Raw genomic sequence first — 27,654 nt, forward strand, 5'->3', positions numbered from 1 at the left:
CAGAAATAATTGAATTAAATCATAGAAAGGTATATAAATCAAAGAGATTAATTATCAAAATCTTTCAACTCGGTGAAAGATTATAAATTATAAGTTATTTAAAGTTTAAAAAACACAATGAGCACACTGGCTTAGTAAGTCTTAAAGTTGTGAAATACCATAAACACCATAAATTGCAGTATTGCTAAAACTTTATATCGACTAATTGTCATTGCTATTGAATTCTAATATGCTAAACATAACTCTGACACATCATGGATTGTGCTAGTCTGCCATTTGCAATATCACCTCTAATCAGCTTGGCTCTAGACTTTCAGACTACCAACAAATAAAGTAAGAAAGCCAAAAATTAAATAATATGAAAAATGCAGAGATAAAAAAGACATTATATAATTATATAAGAAGAATGAGATCACAACAAAAGAGTCACCTATATTCATGATTCACATAACAGAAGGAATTTTTGCACTTGTTTCTTCTCTTTCATTCGAGTACATTTTTAATGTTAAATCTGGAAAAAGAAGTTAAATCATAAAAATATGTGTCAAATAAAGAATAAGATTTAATCAATCATATCTAACTAAAACATTAAAAGCAGCTTACTTCTTGTTGACAGGATTCGGTCGGATGTAGTGATCAGTGCTTCCACTACATCCAGAAGTAAACAAGAACGACTTTCATCAATTACTCTGCCACCTATGCTAAAAGATGATTCGGACGTAACTGTTGTCGCTGGTATAACTAGAACATCTCTTGTAATCTTACTTATCGTCGGAAACCTTGAACCATTGACTGCACACCATGTCAATATATTAAATTTGTCAGCCATTAGATGGGTTTCCTCTTCTAGGTACTGATCAAATTCTGATTTGGGAACATGTCGAGAACCAATCAACCGTTCTCTTTCTTTCCACTTTTTGAAGTCACTTAATTTATTACCTCTTATAGTAATAGAGTGTGTTACACAACTACTATACATAAGATGACCAGCCCCAATATCACCAATTACGCTTTCTGTGGAAGTAACTCTCCCTCCATAATCAATGTAAAGATCAAAAAAAGATGTTCGGACTTTCTATACACGTGAGTACGAGACATCCTTACCGTACAACCTGTTATAATAATATTCAATAATATCCATCTTGTATCCAGGATCAAGAACAACGGCAATAGCTAAACACCAACTACATTCGTCCCAATACTTTGAAAATTTTATGCTCATTGGGTCTGCCATCAACTGAAGAAACTCTTCTGGGCTGGTTTCCAACTCCATCAGTTGTATTTTGATGTCACATATATCTGGGATAAACACATTTGCAGTAGCGTACTTGGTTACACTAAAATATATAGTAGCGTCCTTAAAATATTTTCAAACAATCATGCACTAAACGAGCAACTTTCCACTCTTTTTTTGAGGAATTAAACTTATAGTTCTTATCCATGCCCTCTAAACTCTTAAATTCTTCTTCATAATTCAAAGCAACATCAAGCATATCATATGTAGAATCCCACATATGTTGGACATCCATCAGAACCTGTATTTTCCCTTGTAACTTCAATTAACTCACGACTAAAATAAACTTTTGTTTTTCATAAGGCGACTTGTTTAAATACCCCACTGTTCCACATATATTTATAAAAGTGGTTTAATTAACAAAATCATCTAGAACAACCAAGTTTAGAATACAACGTACATGAAAGAAGTCACCACCACGCGGAACTCTATCAGAAAGCCAAGATTTCAAATGCCTAGCCATACTATCATTTGAAGATGCATTGTCAACAACCATAGAAAATAATTTCTTATCTAAATTCCACTCCATGATTAATTGCGAGATAAATCTGAATAAAGACTATCCATCGTATGACCATACAATCCATTTATAATTTAACATTGTTTTTTGTAACTCCCACTCATTATCAATATAATGTGTAGTTAGACATGCATATGCAAAATTTTGTGCCTCAGAAGTCCAAATAGCAGTCGTAAGTGTGACTCTACAACCTATATTATCAATCTTTTCGTACACCCTTTTTTTCATTTCTCCATGCAATTTGATTATATCAGATCTCACTGTGTTTCGAATCACAAGTTTAAATTCTGGTCGTAGGCCTTTACAAAAATTCTCAAAGAACTCGTGATCAACTATATTATGGATAATTATGCTTGATCACCATTTTCGCTAGATCCATTCTACTCCTCTCTTGATCAAATTTAAATGTTTCAATCTGAGTAGAACCATCCGATTTTTGCATAGTCATAATTGATTTTTTTCCCATGTCTTTATAAATTTTTGCGTTGCACCTCTTAATATGTTGAGCCAAATGACTAGTTCCTGAATTACTATCTCCGTTAAATGATCTTTTACAGTGCTTACATAACGCCTTATCATTCCCCTTAGCATCTTTATACTCTGTAAAATCAAGTCATACCTTTGATTTTTTCTTCCTCTTTTTTTAATATCCACCACCGCGTCTATATTTACATCACCATCCGCATCCACTATAATCAGATTTTCAGCACTTTTATCAGTTGGATCGTTACCCATAACAGTATCATGACTTCCACTAGCCTGAAAAAGAGAACAAAAGCAAATACAAAATCAAAATTAGATATATTGTTTAATAGGAAAATCAAAAAAAGAATCAATAAATAAATGTATCATGATTAATAATGAAGATTAAGTTTTAATTTTGGATTGAACCTGTCGACCGTGCTTGTGCATGAAACTTGATTAAGGAACATATAAGATCACGTGTTAGGTTTAGGGTTAGGCCTCTCAACTAGTTAGATAATTAGATATTAGATTATATATTATTTATTATAAATATATTATATTATGTTATGTTATATTATATATTTATATAAAATATATAATATTATATATATAATTAAACGAATCGGTTCATGAATAACCGAATCGGATCGACTTAAATTCATATCCAATCCATTTATTATTCGGATCTCCCTTATCGGATCAGGTTACGGATCAGATAATTTTCAGGCCATTCCATATCCTGTAAAAAGGACCCGGATCGGATCGGATCAGATGCCCGCTCCATTGATAGGCGTAGATGGAGGAGTACTATATAATTCAATTGGAACATTTCTATAATAATTTAAAATTTTAGATAAACTCGGTTTTTTCTTAACAACTAATTCTTACATTCCTTAGTTTAGTAGGATTAAACTTAGATATGAATATGTACTAATATAAGTAGCGGAGAGGGGGACAGCTTACATCCAAAAAACAAGAGGTAATATTAAAAACAAGAGGTACCATAATAAAAATAAGAAGAGTAATTAGAACAAGAATACTGTTAAGAAATAATACATTGTATTAAGTGAGTGTGTAGTAGTAGTGTGTACCCATACACCACAGTGGATATAAACTTAGCAAGAATGTAAAAATGTACGGGGATGGAGTAAATGTAGATGACATATAAGTAGTAGAGAGGACAGTTTACATCCCTGTGGTTCCTGCTTAGTGTTTGCTATTTTCTGGAATAAGGAGGACAAGTCACATTTGCCTGCAACCCCATGTGATATGCCCCTGTTTTACACATTACTCTTCACTCTACTTCAATGCACCTCATTTTCTTTTATTTTTGTTTCATATTTCATATTTATTACTAAAAGTTATCTTACATCAGTAGATCATGTGTTTGGACTACTTCATTGTTTGTTCTTACAATTATTATTACCAAACCGGAATCTTGGTGCTGCAAGTAGAGCAGGATGACAACCAGATTTACATGATACATATGATCTTTTTAAATTAGGGCCGTTAAAATTTCTAGGCACAAACAAAAGATGTATCTTTTCCAAAGCTCATTTTCCATTTACATTCAAGTTCAGGTCCATCTTTTCTCCCAAGTTCAAGCCCTCGCTTCAACTTTATCTTAGCAGCTTTGTCTGTACAATACACGTGTTCTGTAAATGAAAACAAAATTACGAGAAATTTCATTCATTTGAAGAAAAACAAAATTACTTTTACAATACATGAGTTCCGTGTTTTGGAACAGAATTACCAGAAAATTCATTCATTTGAAGAAAACACTAGTGTGAAAATGTTTACGGAACACGCACTCGTTTTCCACAAATATAATTCTCATTTGAGCCCTGTCCTCTTGCACACACTAATAACGTCAAAGCTCAAACACCTCTGAGGAAAATATTCAATCCACTTACTATTGTAAATTTGTAATGTATTATTAAACCAACCAAAACATTTCCTGTACATTGCTCAAAATTAAAATATAAATTTGCAGTAAAATCATAATGTGCAGAAGAACTTCAAATGTGGCAACACCATACTGATCTAGGAATATATGCATTACTGAGAGAAAAGATTTATAAATATAAAAAGGATTGCATCAGCAATTCACTGTTAGGCCTGCCAAAAAAAATGGAAAACATCCAGCCCTAAACCCACATTTCTAATATAACAAAAAAAAAAAAAAATCTACCCTAGCTCTTTATAACAAACTAAAACAGAACTAATCACCTCTAGTATATGTATAGACAAACTCAAGACTCAAAGGATGGCAAAGAGGTAAGTAAAACTACGAGGCCAGTACGGATATCTGATTTGATAACTTGCTAGCTTGTATCATAGCATATGGCTAAAGGAGTTACATTTGCCGAAGTTTTAGCATCTGTTACAAGTACATACAAGTCATTAGTCATTTGCTAATAAGAATAATTCAGAAAGACAAACGAGAGATAAACTAACCTTCTGACTCATTCTGCAGCCAATCCTGTGCACACATCAAGGCTTGCACAGTGTTAGACCTCAACAAACTCCAATATGGATCAAGGACTCGATCGCCAACATCAAAGGCAGAGTCTGATGTAACTTTTGACATAGGAATACCCAAAATGTTGAGCGCCATTGTAGAGAGAATGGGATACCTCGGAGTGTGAACTTTCCACCAATTTAATATGTTAAATTCTATATTACGCGGAAATAAAGGCTCTTCCAAGTACTTGTCCAAGTCAGATTTTATGTTCGGCCCTTGTGAGGTCTCATGGAGGAACCTGTCAAAACCAATCAGCCTATCTCTAGAATCATTACCGGAACCATCCCCTACCTGACCATCAGAAGCTAAGTGTCCATTGTAAAGTGCCTTCATGCAATTGGAAACGATATCGATACACTCTGGAGCACTGTTGCCATAAATTTGAGGATAGTAATATTCTATTAGTTTCATCTTAAATCTAGGATCTAAGATAGCGGCAATTGCCAATGCCAGGCTGCATTTTTTCCAATAATCATCAAATTTAGTTTTCATCTTCATTCCTAAAGAACTAATAAATTCATCTGATTTATGACACCAGCCAATCAACTGCAAATGAATTTCACAAATTTCAGGGAAATATATATTTGCAGTTACGTGTTTGCTTCCAGTAAAAACATTAGAAACTTCAATGAGGAGCTTCAAGTAACTAGCAATAGTACTAGCTCTGTCCCACTCTTCATAAGAAGGGCAAGTGGTGTAGACAGGGTCATGTTCTGGCAACAGAGAAAATGCATCCTTCAACTCTAAAGCCATATCAAGCATGAAATATGTGGAATTCCACTGCAGTGGATTATCAAGAAATAAGCACTTTTGGCTATTAATTCCAACTAGTTGAGCCATCTCATTAAACTTGTCTTGAGTTCCCTGTGAACTTTTAACATGTCGAATACTTTCACGAATTTTATCTGTTACCTCAGTTATAGCTGCTAGTGCATCCTGAGCCATGTGCATGATTAAATTAGCTGCACAGCGTACTTCAAATAGTTGACCATCGCATATAAGAAAATTGTTCTGGGAGAGCCGAAGCTGGTCTCTAATCTTACATACTATGTTGTCATAGGTTGGACAACTATCAAATGTCATTGAAAACAATTTCCGATCAATATCCCATTCCATCAGACTCATCATGATCACATCCGAAAGCATGTCTTCAGTATGAGAAGGATCAACCAATAAAAAATTTAAAATCTTCTTTCTGAGCTGCCATTCATCATCAATACAGTGTGCTGTCAAACACAAGTACTTGGCATCTCCCTTGCCAGTCCACATATCAGCACTCAGACTAATCTTGCCAGGCAGTTTATCTAACAAGTCTGACACCTTCTGTTTCTCTTTATGGTAGATTTGCATACAATCACCCTCAACTCCATCAAACGTAACAAGCTCAAATAAAGGCTGAAGATTTCTAACAAATATTTTAAAGCCAACATCCTCAACCATTTGCAAAGGATAACCATGAAGTATAATCATGCGAGCAAGATCGAAACGACTACGCTTATGATCAAAGTTGCCGTTAACCAAGTGACCAGTTCCATAATTTGAATGAGCATACTCACATTTAGGCTGCACAAGATTGGCCACTTCACCTGTTTGTTGCTCTTGATCAAAAGGAACTGATGCAATAGCAACTGTTGCTTCTTTCTTCTTACCCTTTGTTGCAACCAATGGTACTACGTCATGATTTAATCTTCTTCGACATCTGACTAAATGATTTCTCAGATGTGACGTTCCACTGGTGCTTGAACCACTAAGTTTCTTCTGGCAATGCTTACAAACGGCAACACAGGTTTCACCAAATCTAATCCTATCAAAATCTTTCCACACAACAGATTTCAACCTACTAGAATCAACAAGGACAGCCTCATCCTCCATTGTTTCAATTGATTAGTTCACAGTACTGTTTAGAACAAACACAAAAATAAGTTCTTCAAATAAAAAAAATATACACTATTTAAGGAATTAAATTAAACACGAGAAATAACCAGTCATGCGTAGACAATTCCAGTTCACAAAAAAACAATTATGCAATAAAAATGTTTAAGAAAGTGCTCAATCACATAAAAAAATTTGCATGGTAAGTAGTTTACTGAATAATATTAAAGCATAATTTATTCTACACAACACAGTCATTTCGAGAAGCACATGGACAAAGGAGATTATTAAGCTACCACATATAACATTACAAACATTCCTCACATAAAAGAACACCAAATACCAAAATCAATTTCACTTGCTCTGTAGAAAACACTTTTAACGTGAAAACAATTATTCTGCACTTTTCGTACATGCTTCAAAAAATTTATAGTACACAACAATTGTCTCTCACGAGAACAATTATCGCGTCCGCACGAGCTTAGAGTCTCCCTCCGGGAAGCACATAAGCAGAGAACAAATATGTAGAAATGATAGAATGCATACTGAAATATGTAATTCTAAGCTGAACATAATCACATTACACAACATAAATCAGCGGAACAGAAATAAAATGTAACTAGAATTCAGAAGTAATAAGAATTGACAGGGGGATGAAAACCCGAATCCAAGATCCGTTCGGGTACAACCCGTGAATCGGGTCAAACTGGGGAAATTATAATAAACCTAAAATTCGGATCGGAATCCAAACGGCGATGTAGGATCGGGTTTCGGGTTAAATACAAAAATTACGTATATTCGATAATTATAAACACAAAATGATAGATAAATGTCTACAGATATATACAGAGAGGAAGAACACGTACAGAGATGATGTACAAGTGCAGCTGCTGAGAAGAGATAGAGTTGAATTAGGGTTTGTAATTTGGGTAAAAATGGGCAACTTGTGTATACACTATACAGTGTAGCTGGAGCCTATTTTAATTCAACCCGATAAGTGAAAATCAAATCATTTTCATTTGGGTTGGGCTTTTTAAAGTTTGTGGTATGCTATTTTGGGCCGGTTGGCAATTTTTAAATAACTAGCTCCTAAACCCGTGCCTTGCACCGGCATTTCTTATATATTAATTTTTAAGTATTTTAATATTTATTAAATATATTTTACAAATATTTATAGTTGACGAATATGGGTATATTTATAAAAAAATTCGTAAGAACGTATAATATTCAGAGTGATTGTAGTATAAAGGAAAACAATATTTTAATTTTATTTAACGAACATTTTGTTCTTTAAAATAATGATTTGAATTAACTACCCAATAAAAATTGATCCAAATAATTGAAGTGGAGCATGATTATTATTAATGATGGTAGCTAAACATTTCATACCGACACGTTTTTAGTTTTTTAACAGTAATGGAAATTTTAAAATTATCGTGAAATGGACGATGGTCGTTATGTGTATTGTTTTAAGAGTTTTTTATCTTCTCGTCATGTTCAAATATTATTGGAAGTAACTACTTCCCCATGCAATTCATGGGCATACTTGACGTCACATATTATGTGCTTACGGTGGTATAGACTGATTCTAAATCATTTATTCATAAATATGATTATGTTCATAATTTTTAACTAATTATCGATTCATAGGGAATGATCCTCTGCTCTTATTATAAGATCGTGAGTGGATATACATATATTTTGGTAAAGAGAATAATCTTCTTCTTTAAATCTTTTTGTCTCAAATCTATTTCTTTACGACCTCATTCCATAGATGACTAAAAAAAGCACCGAGTTATTTTTGTACTGGGCTATCCCCTTGACATTTTGCTCCTGTTGAGATAAACCTGACTATCTGATTGTGTTGTAAGACATATATAATTTAAATACGTTACGTTTAACGGTAAAAAAGTAATCAAACAAATTACCAAAGTAATGAAAATGGGGGGTAATCAAATGACTTGTGAATTATAGATGTGTTGAAAATTTGTGAAAGGTTTGGTACGGTCGGTGCGTATTCGGTTTTAAAAATATTAAAACCAAACTGCATCCATATTAACAGATCGGTTTTTATTCGGTTTGGTTATTAATTGGTTCGATTTTTAATCGTGTGGTTTGGTTCGGTTTTGGTTTCAGTTTCGGTTTTTGATTTCGGGTTTGCTCATCCCTAGAACAGTCACAAACATATACAATAAAATCTCGATGAATAATACATTCAGAAATGTTATTTTTTATCGAGATTATTCATTTATTTGATGAGTTTATTTATTTATCGAATGTTCGTCTATCAAAACTGTATATTTTATTCTCATGAATATTCTACATTATTCTTTTATAAAATTAGTATAAATAGGCTAACATGGTTCAATGGTTATGGAGAAAATATATTTTTAAAATTAGTATGATTAGAAAGTCATGCTTCGGTTCGTTGATTAGATAAAGTTGGCTATGTAACAGAAGAAATTTGGGTTTAAAACGAATTTTTTTATTAAAGTTGTATGTAAACTCTAAATTTAACTATAAATAAAAAGTTGTACAATTAAAAAATATATACTCTTGTCGTTTTTCCCAAGTATAAAGTTAGTATATAGAAATGAGTTATTTAATCAAGTCTCACATCATTATATTTTATAGATATATTAAAATAAATATCAAATTAAATATAGAGTAAAACACACTTCGTGTAAATAAGTAAGCTCTACCTCAACACTTGATGTTATCAAGACTTAAACAAATACGTCTCTAGCTCAAGTGGTTAATATGGTAAATTTACAAATAGTTGACATGGGTTTGATTCTCATCCAAAACAACAATTTTTAATATTTAATAAAATTCATGGGCAAAATAGTAATTACGAATAAAATATTTTCTCAAAAACTTGATGTTGCAGTATTATATATATAATAGATGAATGCACATCGTACTCTGCGAGAACGAGTCATTTTTTAGTATTTTTTTCTACTATATCTCATTTTTACGACACTATAAAATGTTACATACGTTTACATGCAATTAGAGTACTGTGCCATATATATTAAAATAAATAATTATCCAATTAAAAGGTGTAGTATGAGTGCAGTGGATTAGGTATAATAGCATGTGAATGAACCCCACACCTGTTATATGTAAATTGTCTGTGTGGTTATTAATAGACACAGTTTAATTATGGTGTATGAAAACGTTTATTCGAGACGTATTTCTTGTATAGTATATACATTGTATTCGAGTAAACGCTAATTAAAAATGTGTTTTCAATCTTTTTATAAATTGAAAATTTATGGAGAAAAAAAATGTCACGTGACCTTACGTTTCTAAAAACGCATCTATAAGCTACGTTTTAGTGTTTCAACAGGGTCATATTGTTGTGTTGTTTGAGGCCTTGTTAAATAAAATTAGGTGAGAAAGAGCCAACGCCCTTATACATCGACTTCCTTATTTGTTTGTCCCGTAAAGTTATCATCTCCACAGTTAGATATTTAACTCTAAGGTCATCTTTCTTAAAAAATAATAGTTTGTCAAGATGATATATCATCATTATGATCTCTGTAACAGTATATGATGTCGTATGAGTAATCTAGAATGTACTTTATTTTGACTAATCAATCATTATATATAATTTAGTATCCTATTAAAACCAATAATTGTAAGAAAGGTATTAATAACTAATTTTATAATCTTGTATTTTTTTTTAAATTATTTAGATAATATAATGCATACATGTCTTGTATTGGTGATTTTAATCTAAAAGTACTAAAGAAAAATAATGCATCAATATTGAATAAACACTCACATTTTTTCTTCCGCACAAGTATATACATGACCATTAGATATTAATAGTTATATCTTATAAATAATAAACATCATATCAATATTGAGTGAACTAGTTTAATAAATTTTATTTATGTACTATCGATGCTGTAGATTTTTATGTAACGATTGTCTTAAAAATAATACATCATTATTTAAATATATTTTATATGTTAATTCGTTTATCTTTTTTTCGTAATTAGTTATTTTTATATGTTAAATATTGATTAATATTATTATTTTGATATAAACTTAAAATTTTTAGATATATATAGGTAAGTAAATCAACATTAATTTTTTTTATTTTATATTCTAATGTGACAAATTATATAGTAAGTGCATGATAAAAACATAAATGATATATTGGCATAGTAGTATTGAAGTGCACAAGTTAGTAGTTAGACTTGAATTCAATTCTCATTAACAATATATTTTTTAAATACAGTAAACAAAAGAACAAATATGTCATATCACATAAATAAAACGTCTCACTAATTGTATACCTATATATAGAAGAGATTCAACTATGATTAAGGGCATCACCAACAACTTCATAATATTCCATTTTTAACTTTATAAATGAAGTAATACATGTCTGATCATGCATTATTTTATCTTTACATATAAAACAAAATATTATATGCTTCTCCAAACACATAGACAAGGGCATCAAAAATTTCAATTATTAAGTTTAAACTAAACCAATTACTTGGATCATTTGTAAAAAAAATTTAAGAAACATGTAATCTCAAAATTTATTATTATCCAAGAACACAAAACTCAAACTATTTAAGATGTCAAAAATTATAATTAAATAAATAAAAGAATAGAACTCGCCAACTTAAAAATGTAGGCATATAGTAGACCTTGGTGGAACTACAAAAATGGTGATGTAGAGGTGTGGATGAGCACAATTGCAGAGGTATATAGAAATAACATGAATAAAATATGGAGGGGATACAATAAATATGAAAATATTACATATCCATTAACAAAACTGAAAACACGTGACAAGTCATTGAAAAATCAGTGGACTGATTTTACTTATCTATTTAAAGCATAATCATTAGTGTAACGGCCCGCACTTCCGGACTATTAATTCTAAATAAATACTAATACAAAATACACTTTATTGATCAAAACTTCTATTACAAAGGTGACAATTATAAAAGCGTAGCTAACAGAAGCGGTCCAAAAGTCAACCTACTCTATATCTAAGGTCCTCGAACTCCAATGTTATCCAACTCGAATCTTAGACGAAACCTGAAATTGAAAGAATGAGCTGCACAGCCCAACAAGAGACCAATCGATCCAACTAGCAGGCCAAGTAACATGAACACATATAAGAAAATACGACAATCTATACGATACGATATATGACATACGAAACAAATAATTTTGATACATATTCGTATTCGATACACACAATACACATAGCACATAAACAACAATAATTTAAAATAAATAACTCATGCCAAGACCATTACAGCCTAGTGATAACGGTCCTAATTTTTTAAAAATACTGTCACTACAATCCAGTGACTACGGTCTCAAGTTCTTATTTGATATTTTCACAAATCATGACACAAATAAAAAAATATCAAAATATCGTCTAGATGTGGCGCCTTCCAAACCCGGGTCAGAAGTTTGGGGTCCACAACACATACACAATATATAAACCTGTATATGAAATATTATTTGCAATGACCCTGCTTTACATATCCACGGATCGCAACAGGTTAAAGTATGAAAATAAGCCACAACCTTAACTTTTATTACAACATACCAAATCCCGACTAATTTAACTTACAACTGATAATGAAATTATTCTTACAATCTTACTATCTCACTACCGTAGTAAGCTCCTACTTGCTCGATCCAACTCAATCTAGAATCCTAGCTCGTACTTTGAATTGGGAAACCTCGCTATCAACCATATCCTTTTTAACTGTAGAATTCATAAAAAGATTCGCAAGGGTGAGCTAACTAGCTCAGCAAGTCACAATAACAATAACTAAGGTTAATCAATGATCAAACGAGATGATTCAGAGGAATTAAGATTCTTGTAAACAATTATTAGAAATGGATATTCATTTTAAATTTTAAAACCAAGGTTAGGCTGCTGATCAGTCATGCACTAACCCCGAGCAAGGCACACAGCTCTGCTCTACGAACTGGATCCAAAGAACACATTGGCCTAATTCGACCACGAATCTGGTCTGACCACGAATCTGGTCCACATAAAGAAAACTATCCAATCCTAAAGCAGTTCAATATGATAAACAATATAATTCAATAAAACAAGATCATAATTAACAGTAATTAAACATTTGTATAAGAGCATGGTGAAAATTCATGGGTACCATGAGGGTATGTCAAAGTATATAAAAGAAATGACCTTCAGCCTGTAGGGGAACCGGTTATTGGAGGAACAATGATTTTATATGGTTTAGTTCTTTGAAGTCACAAGGTATGGTTGAGGATAAAAGTTTCTGTATGTTTAAACAATTATGTTCCAGTGTTTGGTATATGATGGGTATATATTTGTGGAGTAGTATCGTATTTATGTGGTTTAGTATTTGGTAAACTAACAAGAAATGGTTCACAAAGAATAAGGCTTACGGCTCAAAGATCAAATGATGTGGCTCAGGTTCAAGGCTGAAGGATTCAAAGTATTTACAATATAAAACAAAGTTATTTTGAATACTTAACAATATGTTAAGGGAAACTTAGAAATATTTGCATTATATCTCGAAAAAAGTTTAAAAGTACTTGCCTTATCACAATCGATTCCAATTTCACTTGTACTCGTCAAATGACTCTCTTCAATAACCACTCGTCTACTTTTCCTATGCCTCGATTCTATTTTCTGATCACTTGCTGTATTTTCTACATGTCGGTTCCATTTTCTTCCTTTCCTACGCCTTGCTTACTCTGTTAGGCATCATAAGTATCTATCAATATTCATCTCACATTATTCTAATCGTCACATGGATGTCATAAGGTTTCATCTACCCTTCGTTTTACCCAAATCCGATTTACGGATTAAAAGTTATGCTAAAATAAGTAAACACTGATCACATAGACCGACAGCCAAACAAATAAGTCACATATAACACATAACACATCAAACAATCAATGAAATTTCATTTATAAGGAAGTTTCGGGTCATCAACAGTCTTTTGGGTATTTAATATGATTTTTAAAACATTTTTCGGAGTCAAAACGGGTCGTTGGATCAATTTTAAAGCAATAAAAAAGGTTCGGTTGGCCAAATCTGGCTTCAAAACAATTTTATAATAATTCTCGAGCCTTGAAAATAATTTAAAATAATATTTTAAAGCTCGAAACTATTTTTCAGAATTTTTAAATCATTTATAAATAATTAAATCTAATTAAATAATTAATTAAAAATCAATTAATAATTAATTAAATCAATTAATAAATTAATTTTTGAATTAATTGACTAAATAATCAATTAATTATTAACTAAAATTAATTAACTAATTAATTCAGATTTATTTTTGAATTGAAAATAATTTTTTGGAATTTAAATAATGATTTTAGGAAATTAAAAATGAATTTTAGAATTTAAATAATGGATTTTTGAATTATTTATAAAAAGAAAATCCAGAAACAGGTTACTGATTTTTGATTTAGGAAAAATAGAATCAAACCCGGGTCGAAACCGGGTTAATGCGCGGGTCAAGACAGAGAAACGGTGAGACCATAGCATGTTACACGAAAGCGCCGCTTTCTCTGTAGCGTTGTCACACAGCTGCCCGCCTAGAAGAGCCACTCGCTCTGTAGTGTTGTCACACATGATAAGCACGCCGCCCGCCTGCTGGCCGAGCGGATCGAAGTTATCTTCCGGTCAACTGTCCACCTAGTCAAGTGCAAAAAACACAGTAGAATCACGCAACGCGCGCTGCTGGTGTGCTTCCTGCTCGCGAGGAAAGAAAGAAGGGCGACAAAGTGAAGTTCAGATTTGACTGTTTGCATCATGGGAGCAGATTACCCAAAAAATACCTGGGAACAATGAAAAAAAAGATATCTCGGTAACGAAAACAATAGGGGCTGTATTGGCGAGATCCAATGGTGAACAGCTGCCCAAAAGAAAAACCGCCTGGAAGTCCGAGGACCTTTAGTACTGTACTCTACCCCTGAACCAACAGCCTTCGCGCCAAGCAAGACCGCCCTTGTCCCTTTCCTTTCTCCATTCCCCCTCCTTCTTTGCTTTGTTCTAATAAAGTCTAAGGCAAAGCAAAAGTGGCTCGTATGCCTACTTTACCTACTCAATGGTCCGAGAAACAAACATTTAGTTCTCTGTAGGATTATAAAAACTATACCCTTTTATTTCTTCAGGATATCCCATAAAATACCATTTATCTGCTTTTGGTCCTATCTTATCAGAGACCAAGCGTTTCACAAACGCATTGCATCCCCATAGTTTCATAAATGATATGTTATGATGTTCCTCTATCCATATCTCATATGGAGTCTTTTGAACCAATTTAGTTGAAACTTGATTTAGTGTATATGAAGCCGTTTCTAGAGTGTAACCTTAAAAACTTATTAAATGATCTGCTAGACTCATCATCGATCACACCATGTCCAATAAGGAACAATTTCTCTTATCAGAAACTCTATTGCATTGAGGCATTCCAGAAGGAGTAAGTTGTGATACAATACCACACCCTTAAGGAAACCTTTAAACTTGGGGCTTAAGTATTCTCCTCCACGATCTGATCATAGAAATTTTATACTTTCCCTTATTTGTTTTTCCACTTCGGCCTTGTATTCTTTGAACTTTTCAAAAAATCATATTTGTTCTTCAAAAGGTACACATATCTATATTTACTAAAATCATCAATAAACGTAATGAAGTAGTAAAAGCCATTTATCCTCAACATACGCATTGGACCACATACATGACTATGTATAAGTCCTAATCGTTCGGTGGCTCTTTCACCTTATCCGCTAAATGGGATTTAAGCCATTTTACCGATGAGACAAGATTTGCATTCTTTGTATGATTCAAAATCAAACTTATCCAAGTAGCCATCTAAATATAACTTGGAAATGCGTTTCTCATTAATGTGGCCTAAACGACAATGCCAGGCGTATGTTTGATTTGATTCTATCATCTTAATACATTTGTTATCATTACTATTTATATTATAAGTATCAAGATCAAAGAACATATAAACCATTAAACAAACATGCAACCCCATGGGTACCATTATTCAATGAAAAGGAACAACGATTATTCTGAATCAAAAATGGAAAACCTTTCTTGTCCAAATAAGAAGCCGAAATAATGTTTTTGCAAATCGCAGGCACGCAAAAACAGTTATCTAGTCATAAATAGGCCCAGTGGGCAACGATAAATGATAAGTCCCTACAGCTAAGGCATCAACCTTTGCTTCATTTCTAACATGTAGGTTGACTTTTCCCTTTGCCAATGTCCTACTTCTCCGCAGTTCCTACATATTTATACAAATGTGAGAACCATATCCATTATCTAATATCCATGATGTAGAAGTAGAAAAATTAACTTCTATAATATAAATACCTGAATCAGAAGTGTTAGCAGCCTTCTTCTTCTTCAGGTCCTCCAAAAAAGCATGACAATTTATCTTCTAATGACCCCATTTCTTGCAATAGTGATAAGTATCACCCTTCGCAACACCACCTCCAGGCTTCAAAGCCTGTTTAGGAGCAGTTTTAAGAGCAGCAGAAGATTTGGATCCCATCATCTTCTTGCATTTCCATTTACTTTTCCCTTTGGCACTCCCCTTGTTCACCGTTATTATGGGAGCATGGGATGCCTTCTGAATGTTGGCCTCAGCAGTTTTTAACATAGCCAAAAATTCAGTAGGTGTTTTGTCTAATTCATTCATGTTGTAATTTATTAGAAACTGAACTTAGTTATTGTTCAAGGATTGCAAGACCAGATCTATCTGGGCTTCCGGACTAATCGCGGAACCTATAGTAGCAAGGTACTCCATATATCCAATCATCTTTAAAATATGTGGTCAAACCGGATCATGATCACCCTATTTTCATGCATACAAAGCTTTGCTTGGATCAAACCTCTCTTGACGAGCCTGTCCTTCAAACATACGTTTAACGTGCTCAATAATGACATAAGCATCCATATGCACATTTTGTTTCTAAAGCTAGTCGCTAGCGTCAGACAAGTGACATATGTGTCATCATCTATATGCTTCTGATAAGCAGTCTGTTGAACACGCGATGCACCTTCAGAAAGAGGTTTAAGGCAAGGAACATTAATGACATGGAGTGTTAGATATTGAATGCTATGAAATGTAACGCAGAGGGGGTAAATGTGTTTCTTGGATTTTTCTTGGTTTTAAGCTTCATGGATTATGGTTTGAACAAAGCAGTTTATGAAATGTAGATATTATTTTTAACAAAATTCACACAAATACAATATATCATGTAATAACCCCAATTTTTGGAATTTTGAAACCCTTATGAATAGTGTTGTGCTGATTGTACTGATTTAGAAAACTTTTCATGTCACACTATGAAGGGGTTCTTTTATTGATCTTCTGGGATATTATTAGTACTCTATGTGGTATATAAGTGTATGTAAAGATCGTCAGAATCCAAATCCGAACACTTTGATTTTTCCCGAAAATCCACCAGATATCGAAAGAATTGAGTATAAGGTAACAGGATAAAAAGGATTTAAATTAAAGGATTGTAAGAGAGGATCATGAAAGGAATATAATGTATTGAGAAAGGTTAAGGGAACCTAAGTAATAAGATCCCGAGTATGATCCCTCAAACGATAAACAAAAACGAAAGTTAAGCGAACCGTATAACAGATCAGCGGTCATTAGCCAAGTAATTAGAAGTTAATCAAAGAGATTAGTGGGGGTGATGTCATCAAACCAATGAGAAGAGGACAAAGGATGGAGGGTGACATCACATGGTGACATAAGCATGACCAAGCAAAGTGTGTTGTTGGTTGAATTAGAACCACACAAAAATTACCATGGTAAAAAGGTAACAAAACAAATCAAAATGTCAACCAACCAAGCCAATAATTCATTTTCACCAAAAACACAAAATTTTCTCCCCATTCTTCATCAAGCTCTCGGCTTTTCTCATTTTCCAAAGAAAGAAAAATCAAAAACCTAGTTCCAAGCTTTGTTAAATTACAAGGTAATTATCTAAGACTCCTTATGCATAGTTATGGATATCCTATAAGTTTGAGCTTCTAAATCATTCACAATCTCTTCCTAAAAATCATGGAAGAAGATGGTGAATAGTGTTTTTCGAGAACTAAATTTTTGTTCTTGAAGTTTTGTTTAGATTAAGCTTGGATAAGGACTTTAAGGGTGATTCCAAGCTATTCACATGATTCTCCACTCTCCAAGGAAGGTATAACCCCTCCAAACCCTAACTTCATTTGAGTAATTAGGTTTAGTTTTGTTGTTATAATTCATGAGAGGCTTGCTAGTTGTAAATGTAGAGATTAGTTGATTTTGTGAAGTTTTTGGAGTGGTAGTTCTTGGATTGTTGATTAATGAACTTAAGTGTAGTTTAAATTCAAGTTTAAGAATAGTATAAATTGATAATATGGAGTTGTTGGGGCTGTTATGGTGAGTTATGGATGGAATTTTGATTGGGTTGTGATTGTGGATTGATTGTGGGTTGATTTGGAGTGGTTTAAATTTGGGTAATCGCGTAAACATAGCCGTCGTAATGTCCAATTTACTTTAGGCAGTTTTTGTTCTTAACATTAGGACCCGTGAACTCACTGCTAGGTTTTGAACATTACCATGTTTAGATAGTTCATGTTACGACCTTCGTTTTGATATGTAGTTCGTTTGATTCTGATGTACGGTTTAGGAGAAACGACCGTTTTAAGTAACGACGTTTCGCGAACGAATCATTACCCCTCGCCTTACTTTGAAATATAGGTTAAAGACCTAAAAGGACTAATTGGAGTATAAAACATTTATGTAAAGTGTGTTAGGCAGTTGGTAAGACACTCGCGAAAGAATCGCCTTAAAACTCGTAATGGTTAATTTATTAAAAATGGTGGAGCCGAGGGTACTCGAGCGACTTAAGAGAATCAGTAAGCGCAAAACGAGCGTTAGAGTCTAAATTGGTTAAAGTATAGGTTTATAAGTGACTTTGGTTTAATTTCAACTTATATGTTGTTTATAGGTTACCAGACTCGTCCCAAGCCATTTATAACCCCCAGTCGCTCAGGCAAGTTTTCTATCCGTTATACTGTTGTGGTGATGTATACTTTTGTATATGCATTATCTTGTGATAGATGCATGATTGTTATTAGCAAATTCTTGCGATATATTGTAGCATGTGATATGGTATATATGCATGCCTGTTTCGTATTCTTGATACATATATCTGTTGTTTCAGTTGATAATACCTATGCTAGAGATAAGCGGCAATTTGCATATACCCTTAGTATAGGGGACCCAAAGGTAAACATTTTTCTAAAACCGGGAGTCGATGCTCCCGAGTATAATATATATATATTTATATATATATATATATATGAATAGTTTTTAAAACTATTATTCGAATAAGGTTTATTCGATAACTTTATTTTTATTAATGAATATTATTTTGAATATTCATTCGAGGGCTTATGACTCCGTTTATTTTATTTAATCAATATTATTTTTGAATATTCATTCGAGGACTTATGACTCCGCTTATTTACTAAATAATATTCTTTATTTTATTAAAGAATAATGTTTCAATAATCAAACTCATTTTCGATTATTCAAATAAAGATCATACTTTCGTATAAGTATATCTTTGGTTATTTAATATTCATTTCAAGTATAAGTTTTACAACTTCTACTTCAATTATTTTTATAAAGATTATTCTTTATGGAAATATCATTTAAATAATAATATTCAAATATTTTCTAATATATTGGGACTGATTTATTTTATTAAATCAGCATCACTCCAAACATTCTTAAAAATGTTTTGCGAGTCTTCAAAATGATTTTAAAAGTTAGAGCGGATCCGAAAACTCATTTTTTTATATATTTAAGATCCTCCTTTCGAAAGGGATTTAAATACTCGCTCAAAACCTGAGAGATCCGGCTCTGTGGTATGTTTTATATTCGCAACAAGGTTGCTGTCTTGATAAAAGAGTTTTTGATTACTTACCCAATACTCGGGAAGTAAAATTCTTGGAACAAGTTTATCCATTAACAGGCATCGCCTGGGAAATATCGGTGAGTTTTCCTTTCCAACTAGATACGACTTCTTGGTGGAGCCGTATCAACAAGTTTCTACTTAGGGAAAGTGGGGATGAGCTTTACGTTTCAGAGTCATGGATTTCATCTGAACTAGGAGTGGCGTAAGTGGTCGAGTGGCGCTGGCCCAGCCTAATTATATTGGCCCAAATGGCCTGGAAGTTCCGCTAAGACGGTCCATTCCTTAGGAGTCCAGTGTTCGGTTGACAAGTAAATCCAACAGGTTCTCCTCTACATGTAGAAAATGGTGGGGTTGTACTACTGTGACTGATCATCGTAAGTGGTCTTCCTGGCGCGACAAACTCCCGTAATGAGTTCATCATCCAGTTGGATATTTCTGCAACACTACCCAGAGCACCTCGATAGAAAGGCTACGGTTGGGCGATTGTTGAGTGTTGGCAGGGGCAAGCTTTCAAAATGATGTTTGCATCAAATGAAGTATCTCGTAACTTCATTTTATTTTGATGATATTTTAAAGATTGATTCTATACAAGTTTTGTCTTGTAGCTTAATCTATGGGATGAACTAATTATAACTTGAATGGTGGTAGTTCAAGTAGTATTCAGAAAAGATATAAGTATATTGGAGTATCTTGTAACTTCATCTTTTAAACTTATATCTAGTAAATGATTATCTTATGCATGACAAAGATTTTTAGAAAAACGTTGAGACAAGGTTAGATATATGAGATCACCTTGCAACGATATTTTATACAGTTATAAACTGGAACTCTGTGTATATTATGCATGAAAGATGACTTCCAAGATTTTGAAAAGTATATATACATATATACTGAATATTTTGCGACTTGGTCGCGGTAAGATATCAGCTTGGTTCATTTCTTTTGACCAAGACTTTCATGAGTACTATGAGAATGCTCATATATTGTTAATCATTATACATATTATTTTGGTGGGCTTGTTGCTCACCCTTGCTTTCTTCTTTCATCACACAATATCAGATAGACAAGATGAACAGGACCAAGCTTCCAATTCGCAAGCGGTTAGAAAATGTTCCGCAGTTTTCTGGAAGCGTTGATGTCACCGTAGCTGAGGTAGGAGCTACCAATAGGCTAGGTTTTCAACTATTGATAAACTAGACTTATGTATAATATGAATTATAATAATGGCAAAGAAATGTAAATTTATTCAGAACCTTCTTGAGGTATAATGGCTTATTATGTGGAATAAAATGACTTGTGTTATTTTTTTGGGTATTCATCTCTGAGACTATAACTTGCGGTGTGTATGTGTATATTGTGGGGTCACAGTACGCAGTAATTGGTTGATTGTTAAGATTAAGTGTTGTTAAGAGATATGGAACTCGTGACAACCCGAATCCCCGACCCCGGATTTGGGGGTGTTACAGAAATGGTATCAGAGCCAAGCGTTATAAACCTCAGAGATGATGTGACGTTAAGATAATAAGTTCACTCATATAATAAGAACTCTTGCCAAGTTCATGGTCGAACTACTTAACGTAGTACTGACAGTTAAAACCCTTACGGGAACCCTTATAAATATTATGATAGTAACATAGTTCGTTCTCGTATAGGGCAGCAGGGCACCGAACCCTGAGGTTCAGGAGCATCAGCATGAGGATGTTTTATTACATGTTGGAGATCAAATTTTGAAACTGATAGAGTACCCTAATGAGGGACCGGATGAGATTCATATTGAGAATGTTGCGGTTGAGAATGTTATCCCAGAAGGGATTGTTGCCGAGGAGGATCTCGTGGAGGATCCTGACGAGAATGAAGAGAGGACCGCTGAGGAATTGATGACCATAGTCAGGGCAACTACCAGAGCAAGAATGGTCGCGAGGGTGGCACTAGAGGATGAAGAGTTACCAAGGGCACAAAGGTTAATGAGGGCAGAAGGAGTGGGGCCTTCCATGGCACCAATTATACCAGTATCAGTCCCTCTTCCCGAGGTTCCTGAAGACATCCATGAGGTTCCACCAATTCCTGTTCCCACCCCTGTACAGAGCCCAGCACCTACTGAGGAAATGCCACCTTTATCTCCTGCACAATTGTCACCTGATACCGTGCTTGGTTATCCATTTGGATCCCCTGGGCCTGCACCACCTGCACCCCATGGACTGCTAGATCCAACCACTCAGGCTTCTCTTATCGCCGATTATTACATGACTTTGGGTGGCCTGTCTGAGGCCCGTAATGTTAGGAGTGATCTGTTGGATCGACTTACTGCACCAAGGATTGAGGGCGGGGTACTTCCGGCAGGGTTAGCTCATAGCATGGAAAGGATTGAGGCTACCACCCGTGTTACAGCTAGAGGCCATCTTGAGGGTCAGATTGATCCAGCTCTACTTGCAACTATCTTAGACCTCATCACCTCTGTGATGGAGCAGGTTAGGGATGTCGTGCGTGCCCACATTTTTTGATCCATGGTAGTGTGCAGAGCCAGAGCGATCAGACAAGGGTTTCATGTAGCACCGCTTTTGGAGGATTAGCCTAAGTTATGATTGATTAGTTTTAATGACTAGATGATTATCTATGGTAGTACTTTTGGGATAAAAGCGATCAGATCAAATGATGTAATTCTCTTTAATGTGTTCAGTTGTTGTACCCTCGAACAAATGGTTATGTATATATTCGTTAATTTCAGTTCAGATCAGTCTGTTTGTGATAAGTTCATATGGTTAATTGCACTATTAACACTTAAGAGAGTGTCATGAAGTTTATAGAACTTGAGAATTCATAATTTGCAATCATGCAAGGACGGAACGAGGGAAAGACTTAAGCAAAGTAAATAAGACAAATATCCAGAGATTCTCAAATTTTTTTTTCCCAAGCATTATGCCCCCATGAGGAATAAGATTAGGGGCAAACCTTGAATGTGATAATCAGGGAAATCGTAATTAAGCTATAAGGAACCCAGAATATAATGAAGTGGAAAATGAGGATTTTAAATTAAAAGATGACCCCAATTATGGGGAGTAGGAAGAAATATTTAGACTGAGAAAACAGAAGTCGAGTAAGATAGGAAGAACCAGGATGGTACTCCTATTGGGCAATCCATGGACCTGCCTAAAACAAAACTTATACTTTTACCCCTAACCACCACCTTGAGGAAACAATGTGGTGTGAAATTCTTTCAGGACCTTTAAGTCGCTAAGCTCTCAGAGTTCCAAGGAACAGGTTGACCCAGTCGAGGCAGGAGCCTAGCTAAAGGAAATATAGGAATTATTTGAGATTCTAAATGATGGACGAATCACAAAAGACTATTTTTGTCACTTACCCTCCTAAGAGAAGGGCCACCACTGGTGAAGGACCAAGAAAGGCACGGAGCAAGAGATTATAATAAACTGATTAAAGTTCAGTCAATTATTTTCGGGAAAGTAATTCCCAAGGTTATGGAGAGAGTATAAAAGCTTTAGAGCCAGAACAAAGGCGGACGAGTATGACGAAATATGAAGCTAAGTTGTAAAAGTTGTCAAGATTCGTTCTGATGACAAGAATCCCAGAACGATGTGATGTTTGAAGTCAATGATTAGTGGGTTCATGAAATAATGATAAGAGAAAGGAAAATAAAAAGAAACTGAAGTGGAAAGGAATATAAAGGCAATAGAGTTTGTGGAATGATAAGGGAGTTGGGTAGGAGGAAACCCTAAAGACTCGTAACAATAGAAATAGAAAAGTATGTAATCATCAGGATGAGGGTGATTCACCATGAGTTAAAGTTGATGATTGAAGGAATAAGAGATACATATATTTTATCCCCTGTAAGTTGGGAGGATTCAAGGAAACCTTGAGATAGTTCGAAGGATAAATAATGAGACGCGGATAGACTGAGGAGACAAGGAAGTAAGAAATTAGGAAAATTGGATGAAGGAAGTGACCTTCAAGAATGTGAAGTGTAAGACCGGTGGCTTGATACCCAGAAAGGGAGACGCCAGGTATAAAAGATATCCCAGCATTGAGGTGACTGTTGAGATAAACAACAAAAGTAAATAGGGAATTATTAAGAAGAAGTTCACGTTGAACACGACCAATATCTTCCAGGACATCCTTGTTATCGTTACCAAATTAGGCAAGAAAAGCGGATAACCGTTGTTATCTTTTGGAGGCCATATTGATTGACCTCATTTTGAATACAGATGTTATTGTGAAATTAGGCATATACTATCGAGGTGGAAATGATTGAATAAGACACCCTTATCAGGAATATATGACTTGATTTATCCATGGAAGGATGCATGTACCTTTTTAAAGGTGGAATTAAGGATAGAACATCGGTAACTTAAAATGAATCCTAGGGGAATGCATAAAGGTTGGCATTTCACCCTTAATAGGGATAATATGAGTTTTGACAGTATGAATTGGAAAGGATTAAGGTAATAACAACCTTTAGGAATCAGTGGAGAAATTTTTCAGAAGTATATAGACAATAATTCTGGTATTAATAAATGGTATCTTGATATGCCCTGTATCTAGGGAATACAGGAGGAACGATTCAATGATAACCTTAGAGGTTTTACAAGGAGAAAGGTAATACTCAAAATTCTCAAGAATAGAAATATTGATAAAGGAAATATGACGTAATTATAATGATGCCAAGTGGGGCACGTGTTAAACCACGAGAAAGTATGGATCGAACCAGTAAAGGTCGAAATTGTTCTGGGCAATTAAGCAATTAAGACCTAAGATAAAAGATGTTCTAAGTATGATTGAGAGTCAGTCGTGACAGTGATTAACCTCTAAAGACTGAGGCAATAACTTATGGAAAAATGGTGATATTTTTTTTTTACTCATCAGATTTTAAGGAAAACATCTTCACATAAGCAGTGATTGAAATGAGGTAGAAAATTTATTTGGAGGTGGTTAAAATGACATTGACTGTAAGGAAATTTTACTATCAGAAAAGGCCAAAGAGGTGGCCGAACCTTAAAGGTAAGAGGATAATTATAGGCGCTTGTGCCAAAGGAATACAGTGATGATGGTTAAAGCTGTGAAGGTTGTATTATGGTTTGGAAGATTGACATTCCTTCTGATGACTGTGCAATACCCAACCGTAATAGTAGTTGGTAAAGGTTTAATTCGTGTAATCGCCATGAGCGGGCTATCTATCTCATAAGGTACTATCTTGAGATAAGTCAAGACCATGTTTCAAAAAGGACTAGACGGACCTTTGAGTTAAGTCTTCTATTTAAGGCATATGATTAAGAATGGTATTAACCTGCTATCGTTGCTTTGATTGAAACTCTTCTGTAATTTTAATAGCTTCATGTCATGAAAGTACGTCAGAATTTGGAGTGTTCTTCATGAATTATGAATGGTGATTATGTTAACTCCTTAGAAGAATTCTATACGACATGTATGGACTCCGTATGGTTAGATATTAAGATTTCATGGAAAGTGAATGACGACAGTAGGTCAGTGGTGGACCATAGTAATGCAGCAATGATTCTGCGAGTAATGAGTCGATTACAACCGTGAGAGTTGTATTGGAATGGATGTTGAGATTGAGTACCACTAATCGGGTCGTGTTGACGTCTAAGTTATCTTTGATATAAAAACTAGGTCGATAATTTACCTATTGAATATTTATTCCTTTTATCAATAGAGAGTCGTATTACTATACGAGGAAGGTTGCAGTGCAAGCATAAAATTTTAGTAACGATGATGTCTAGAATGAGGTCCCAGATTCGAGTTTCGATATCGAGGGAGTTTCAAAGGTGATTGTGTATAGGCTCGAGGAAGAGCATGGGTCCATAGAATGATGGACGGAATAGCGAATACCTGATGTTGATATATATATATACGTATATGTTTTGTTCTCCTATGACAAACCTCTATAGTTCAGAGGTAAATTCCAAGCCAGATATTTTGTGGCAGCATAATTTATATATATACAATTCTCTTCAATTCATTCTTTTCTCTCCTTTTCATTTTGTATAAGCTGAGAAGAACAACCCTTCCAGAAGGGGAGGTATTGCCGAATGACTATCTATCTGTGTGATAGAAGCCTAGTAGGATACCACATGTTATTTAATTGCTTGTCAAGTATTAAAGGCTGGCCACCTTCTGTACTAACTATACAATGTAACAAGTGTTCATGATCATAGTGATCTCTCAATAAATTCTTTTACTTCTATATGAAGGACCAAGCTTTCGAAGATGGAGGCAGCTAGAGAGGAAGTGGTACCAAGTATGGTGGTATTCCGATTCTAACGCGTTCGTGATACTAAGGTTGACGCGATTATTAAAAGGTTATAGAATGCTAACGAGCAAAGGTGTAACCAGTATAATATTAGGAACGGAGGGTAGTAGCGATTACGAACTAGAAATGAATGGGTATTGAGAAGCAAAAGCTCTAATGCTAAAAGCTATAATAAGAGTCTGTGCAATAGAATTGGAAGAATTTGGAATGATCACTTAACACGGATGAGTTTTCTCACGATAATAGATCGTATGTCAGGTATCGAGATGTCGTCTTATGAGATCTTTGAGGGAAGACAATGTTGATCTCCCTTATGTTAGGATGAAGTAGTAGAGCGCAAGATGCTCGAACCAGCAGTGATTCAAAGGACCAAGGATATTATAGATTTAATCAGAGGATGGCTGGTAGTAGCCCAAGATGGACATAAAAAGTATATTGATTCGACACAAAAGGACAAAGAATAGGAAATTGGGGACCTAGTAATGTTAAAGGTATCCCTTGAAAAAGATTGATGAGGTTCAAAAAGAAAGGAAAGCTAAGCCTACGAATTGTTGGACCCTTTGTGGTATTAAGACGTATTGGGAAGTTAGCATATGAGCTAGCCCTACCCCCGAACATGTAGCAAGTTCATAACGTGTTCCACGTATCAATGTTAAGGAAGTGTAATTCGGATTCCAGATAAATAGGGGCATATGAGCGCATAGACATGCAACCTACATGGAGCAACCGGGAAGGGTTATAGATCAAAAATGGACAAATGCTTAGGAGAAGAGTTATCAAACTAGTCAGAGTTTGATGGTAGAACCACAATATGCGAAAATTATGTAAGAGTTAGAAAGTGCAATTCTAAGAAAGTATCCCTACTTATTTTATATCTGATTCCGGGACGGAATCCTTTTAAGGAGGGGAGACTGTAATAACCCCAATTTTTGGAATTTTTGAAACTCTTATGAATAGTGTTTTGCTGATTATGCTGATTTAGAAAACTTTTCATGTCACACTATGAAGGGGTTCTTTTATTGATCTTCTGGGATATTATTAGTACTCTATGTGGTATATAAGTGTATGTAAAGATCGTCATAATCCAAATCCGAACACTTTGATTTTTCCCGAAAATCCACTAGATATCGAAAGAATTGAGTATAAGGTAACATGATAAAAAGGATTTAAATTCAAGGATTGTAAGAGAGGATCATGAAAGGAATATAATATATTGAGAAAGGTTAAGGGGACCCAAGTAATAAGATCCCGGGTATGATCCCTCAAACGATAAACGAAAACGAAAGTTAAGCGAACCGTATAACAGATCAGTGGTCATTAGCCAAGTAATTAAAAGCTAATCAAAGAGATTAGTGGGGGTGATGTCATCAAACCAATGAGAAGAGGGCAAAGGAGGGCGGGTGACATCACATGGTGACATAAGCAGGACCAAGCAAAGTGTGTTGTTGGTTGAATTAGAACCACACAAAAATTACCATGGTAAAAAGGTAACAAAACAAATCAAAATGTCAACCAACCAAGCCAACAATTCATTTTCACCAAAAACACAAAATTTTCTCCCCATTCTTCATCAAGCTCTCGGCTTTTCTCCTTTTCCAAAGAAAGAAAAATCAAAAACCTAGTTCCAAGCTTTGTTAAATTACAAGGTAATTATCTAAGACTCCTTATGCATAGTTATGGATATCCTATAAGTTTGAGCTCCTAAATCA

At 34.3% G+C, this 27,654-nt stretch overlaps 2 protein-coding genes across 3 annotated transcripts; both read right to left on the bottom strand.

Annotated features, from left to right (window-relative positions):
- Positions 1–443: 443 nt before the first annotated feature.
- Positions 444–3,567, bottom strand: LOC141714155 (zinc finger BED domain-containing protein RICESLEEPER 2-like). Its single transcript, XM_074517691.1, has 7 exons — positions 3,532–3,567; positions 2,434–2,573; positions 1,695–1,842; positions 1,376–1,535; positions 1,105–1,299; positions 604–1,014; positions 444–511 (listed from the first exon to the last, which is right to left on the bottom strand). Exons 1-7 carry the CDS (start codon positions 3,565–3,567, stop codon positions 444–446), a joined length of 1,158 nt encoding a protein of 385 aa, XP_074373792.1.
- A 569-nt stretch (positions 3,568–4,136) lies between these two features.
- On the bottom strand, positions 4,137–7,665 carry LOC141674349 (zinc finger BED domain-containing protein RICESLEEPER 2-like). 2 transcript variants are annotated; one of them, XM_074481076.1, is made up of 3 exons: positions 7,542–7,665; positions 4,737–6,700; positions 4,137–4,659 (listed from the first exon to the last, which is right to left on the bottom strand). In XM_074481076.1, the coding sequence occupies exons 2-3, from the start codon at positions 6,673–6,675 to the stop codon at positions 4,604–4,606; spliced, it is 1,995 nt and encodes a 664-aa protein (XP_074337177.1). In that variant the 5' UTR covers positions 6,676–6,700; positions 7,542–7,665; the 3' UTR covers positions 4,137–4,603. The 2 variants fall into 2 exon arrangements, with proteins under 2 accessions (XP_074337177.1, XP_074337180.1); XM_074481079.1 differs by lacking the exon at positions 7,542–7,665 and adding an exon at positions 7,089–7,503.
- Positions 7,666–27,654: the final 19,989 nt, after the last annotated feature.

This window comes from Apium graveolens, chromosome 1 (genome assembly GCF_009905375.1).
Source record: "Apium graveolens cultivar Ventura chromosome 1, ASM990537v1, whole genome shotgun sequence".
Lineage (NCBI taxonomy): Eukaryota > Viridiplantae > Streptophyta > Magnoliopsida > Apiales > Apiaceae > Apium > Apium graveolens.

What these genes read in the sequence shown, in the direction of transcription:
- LOC141714155 (XM_074517691.1), bottom strand. Translation starts at nt 3,567, where the DNA reads ATGTGTAAAACAGGGGCATATCACATGGGGTTGCAG. An exon ending in CATATCACATGGGGTTGCAG is followed by an intron (nt 2,574 to 3,531) that starts GCAAATGTGACT and finishes TCTCTTTTTCAG; the next exon opens with GCTAGTGGAAGTCATGATAC. An exon ending in CCGAATCCTGTCAACAAGAA is followed by an intron (nt 512 to 603) that starts GTAAGCTGCTTT and finishes TTCTTTTTCCAG; the next exon opens with ATTTAACATTAAAAATGTAC.
- LOC141674349 (XM_074481076.1), bottom strand. Translation starts at nt 6,675, where the DNA reads ATGGAGGATGAGGCTGTCCTTGTTGATTCTAGTAGGTTGAAATCTGTT. An exon ending in GCTGCAGAATGAGTCAGAAG is followed by an intron (nt 4,660 to 4,736) that starts GTTAGTTTATCT and finishes TACTTGTAACAG; the next exon opens with ATGCTAAAACTTCGGCAAAT.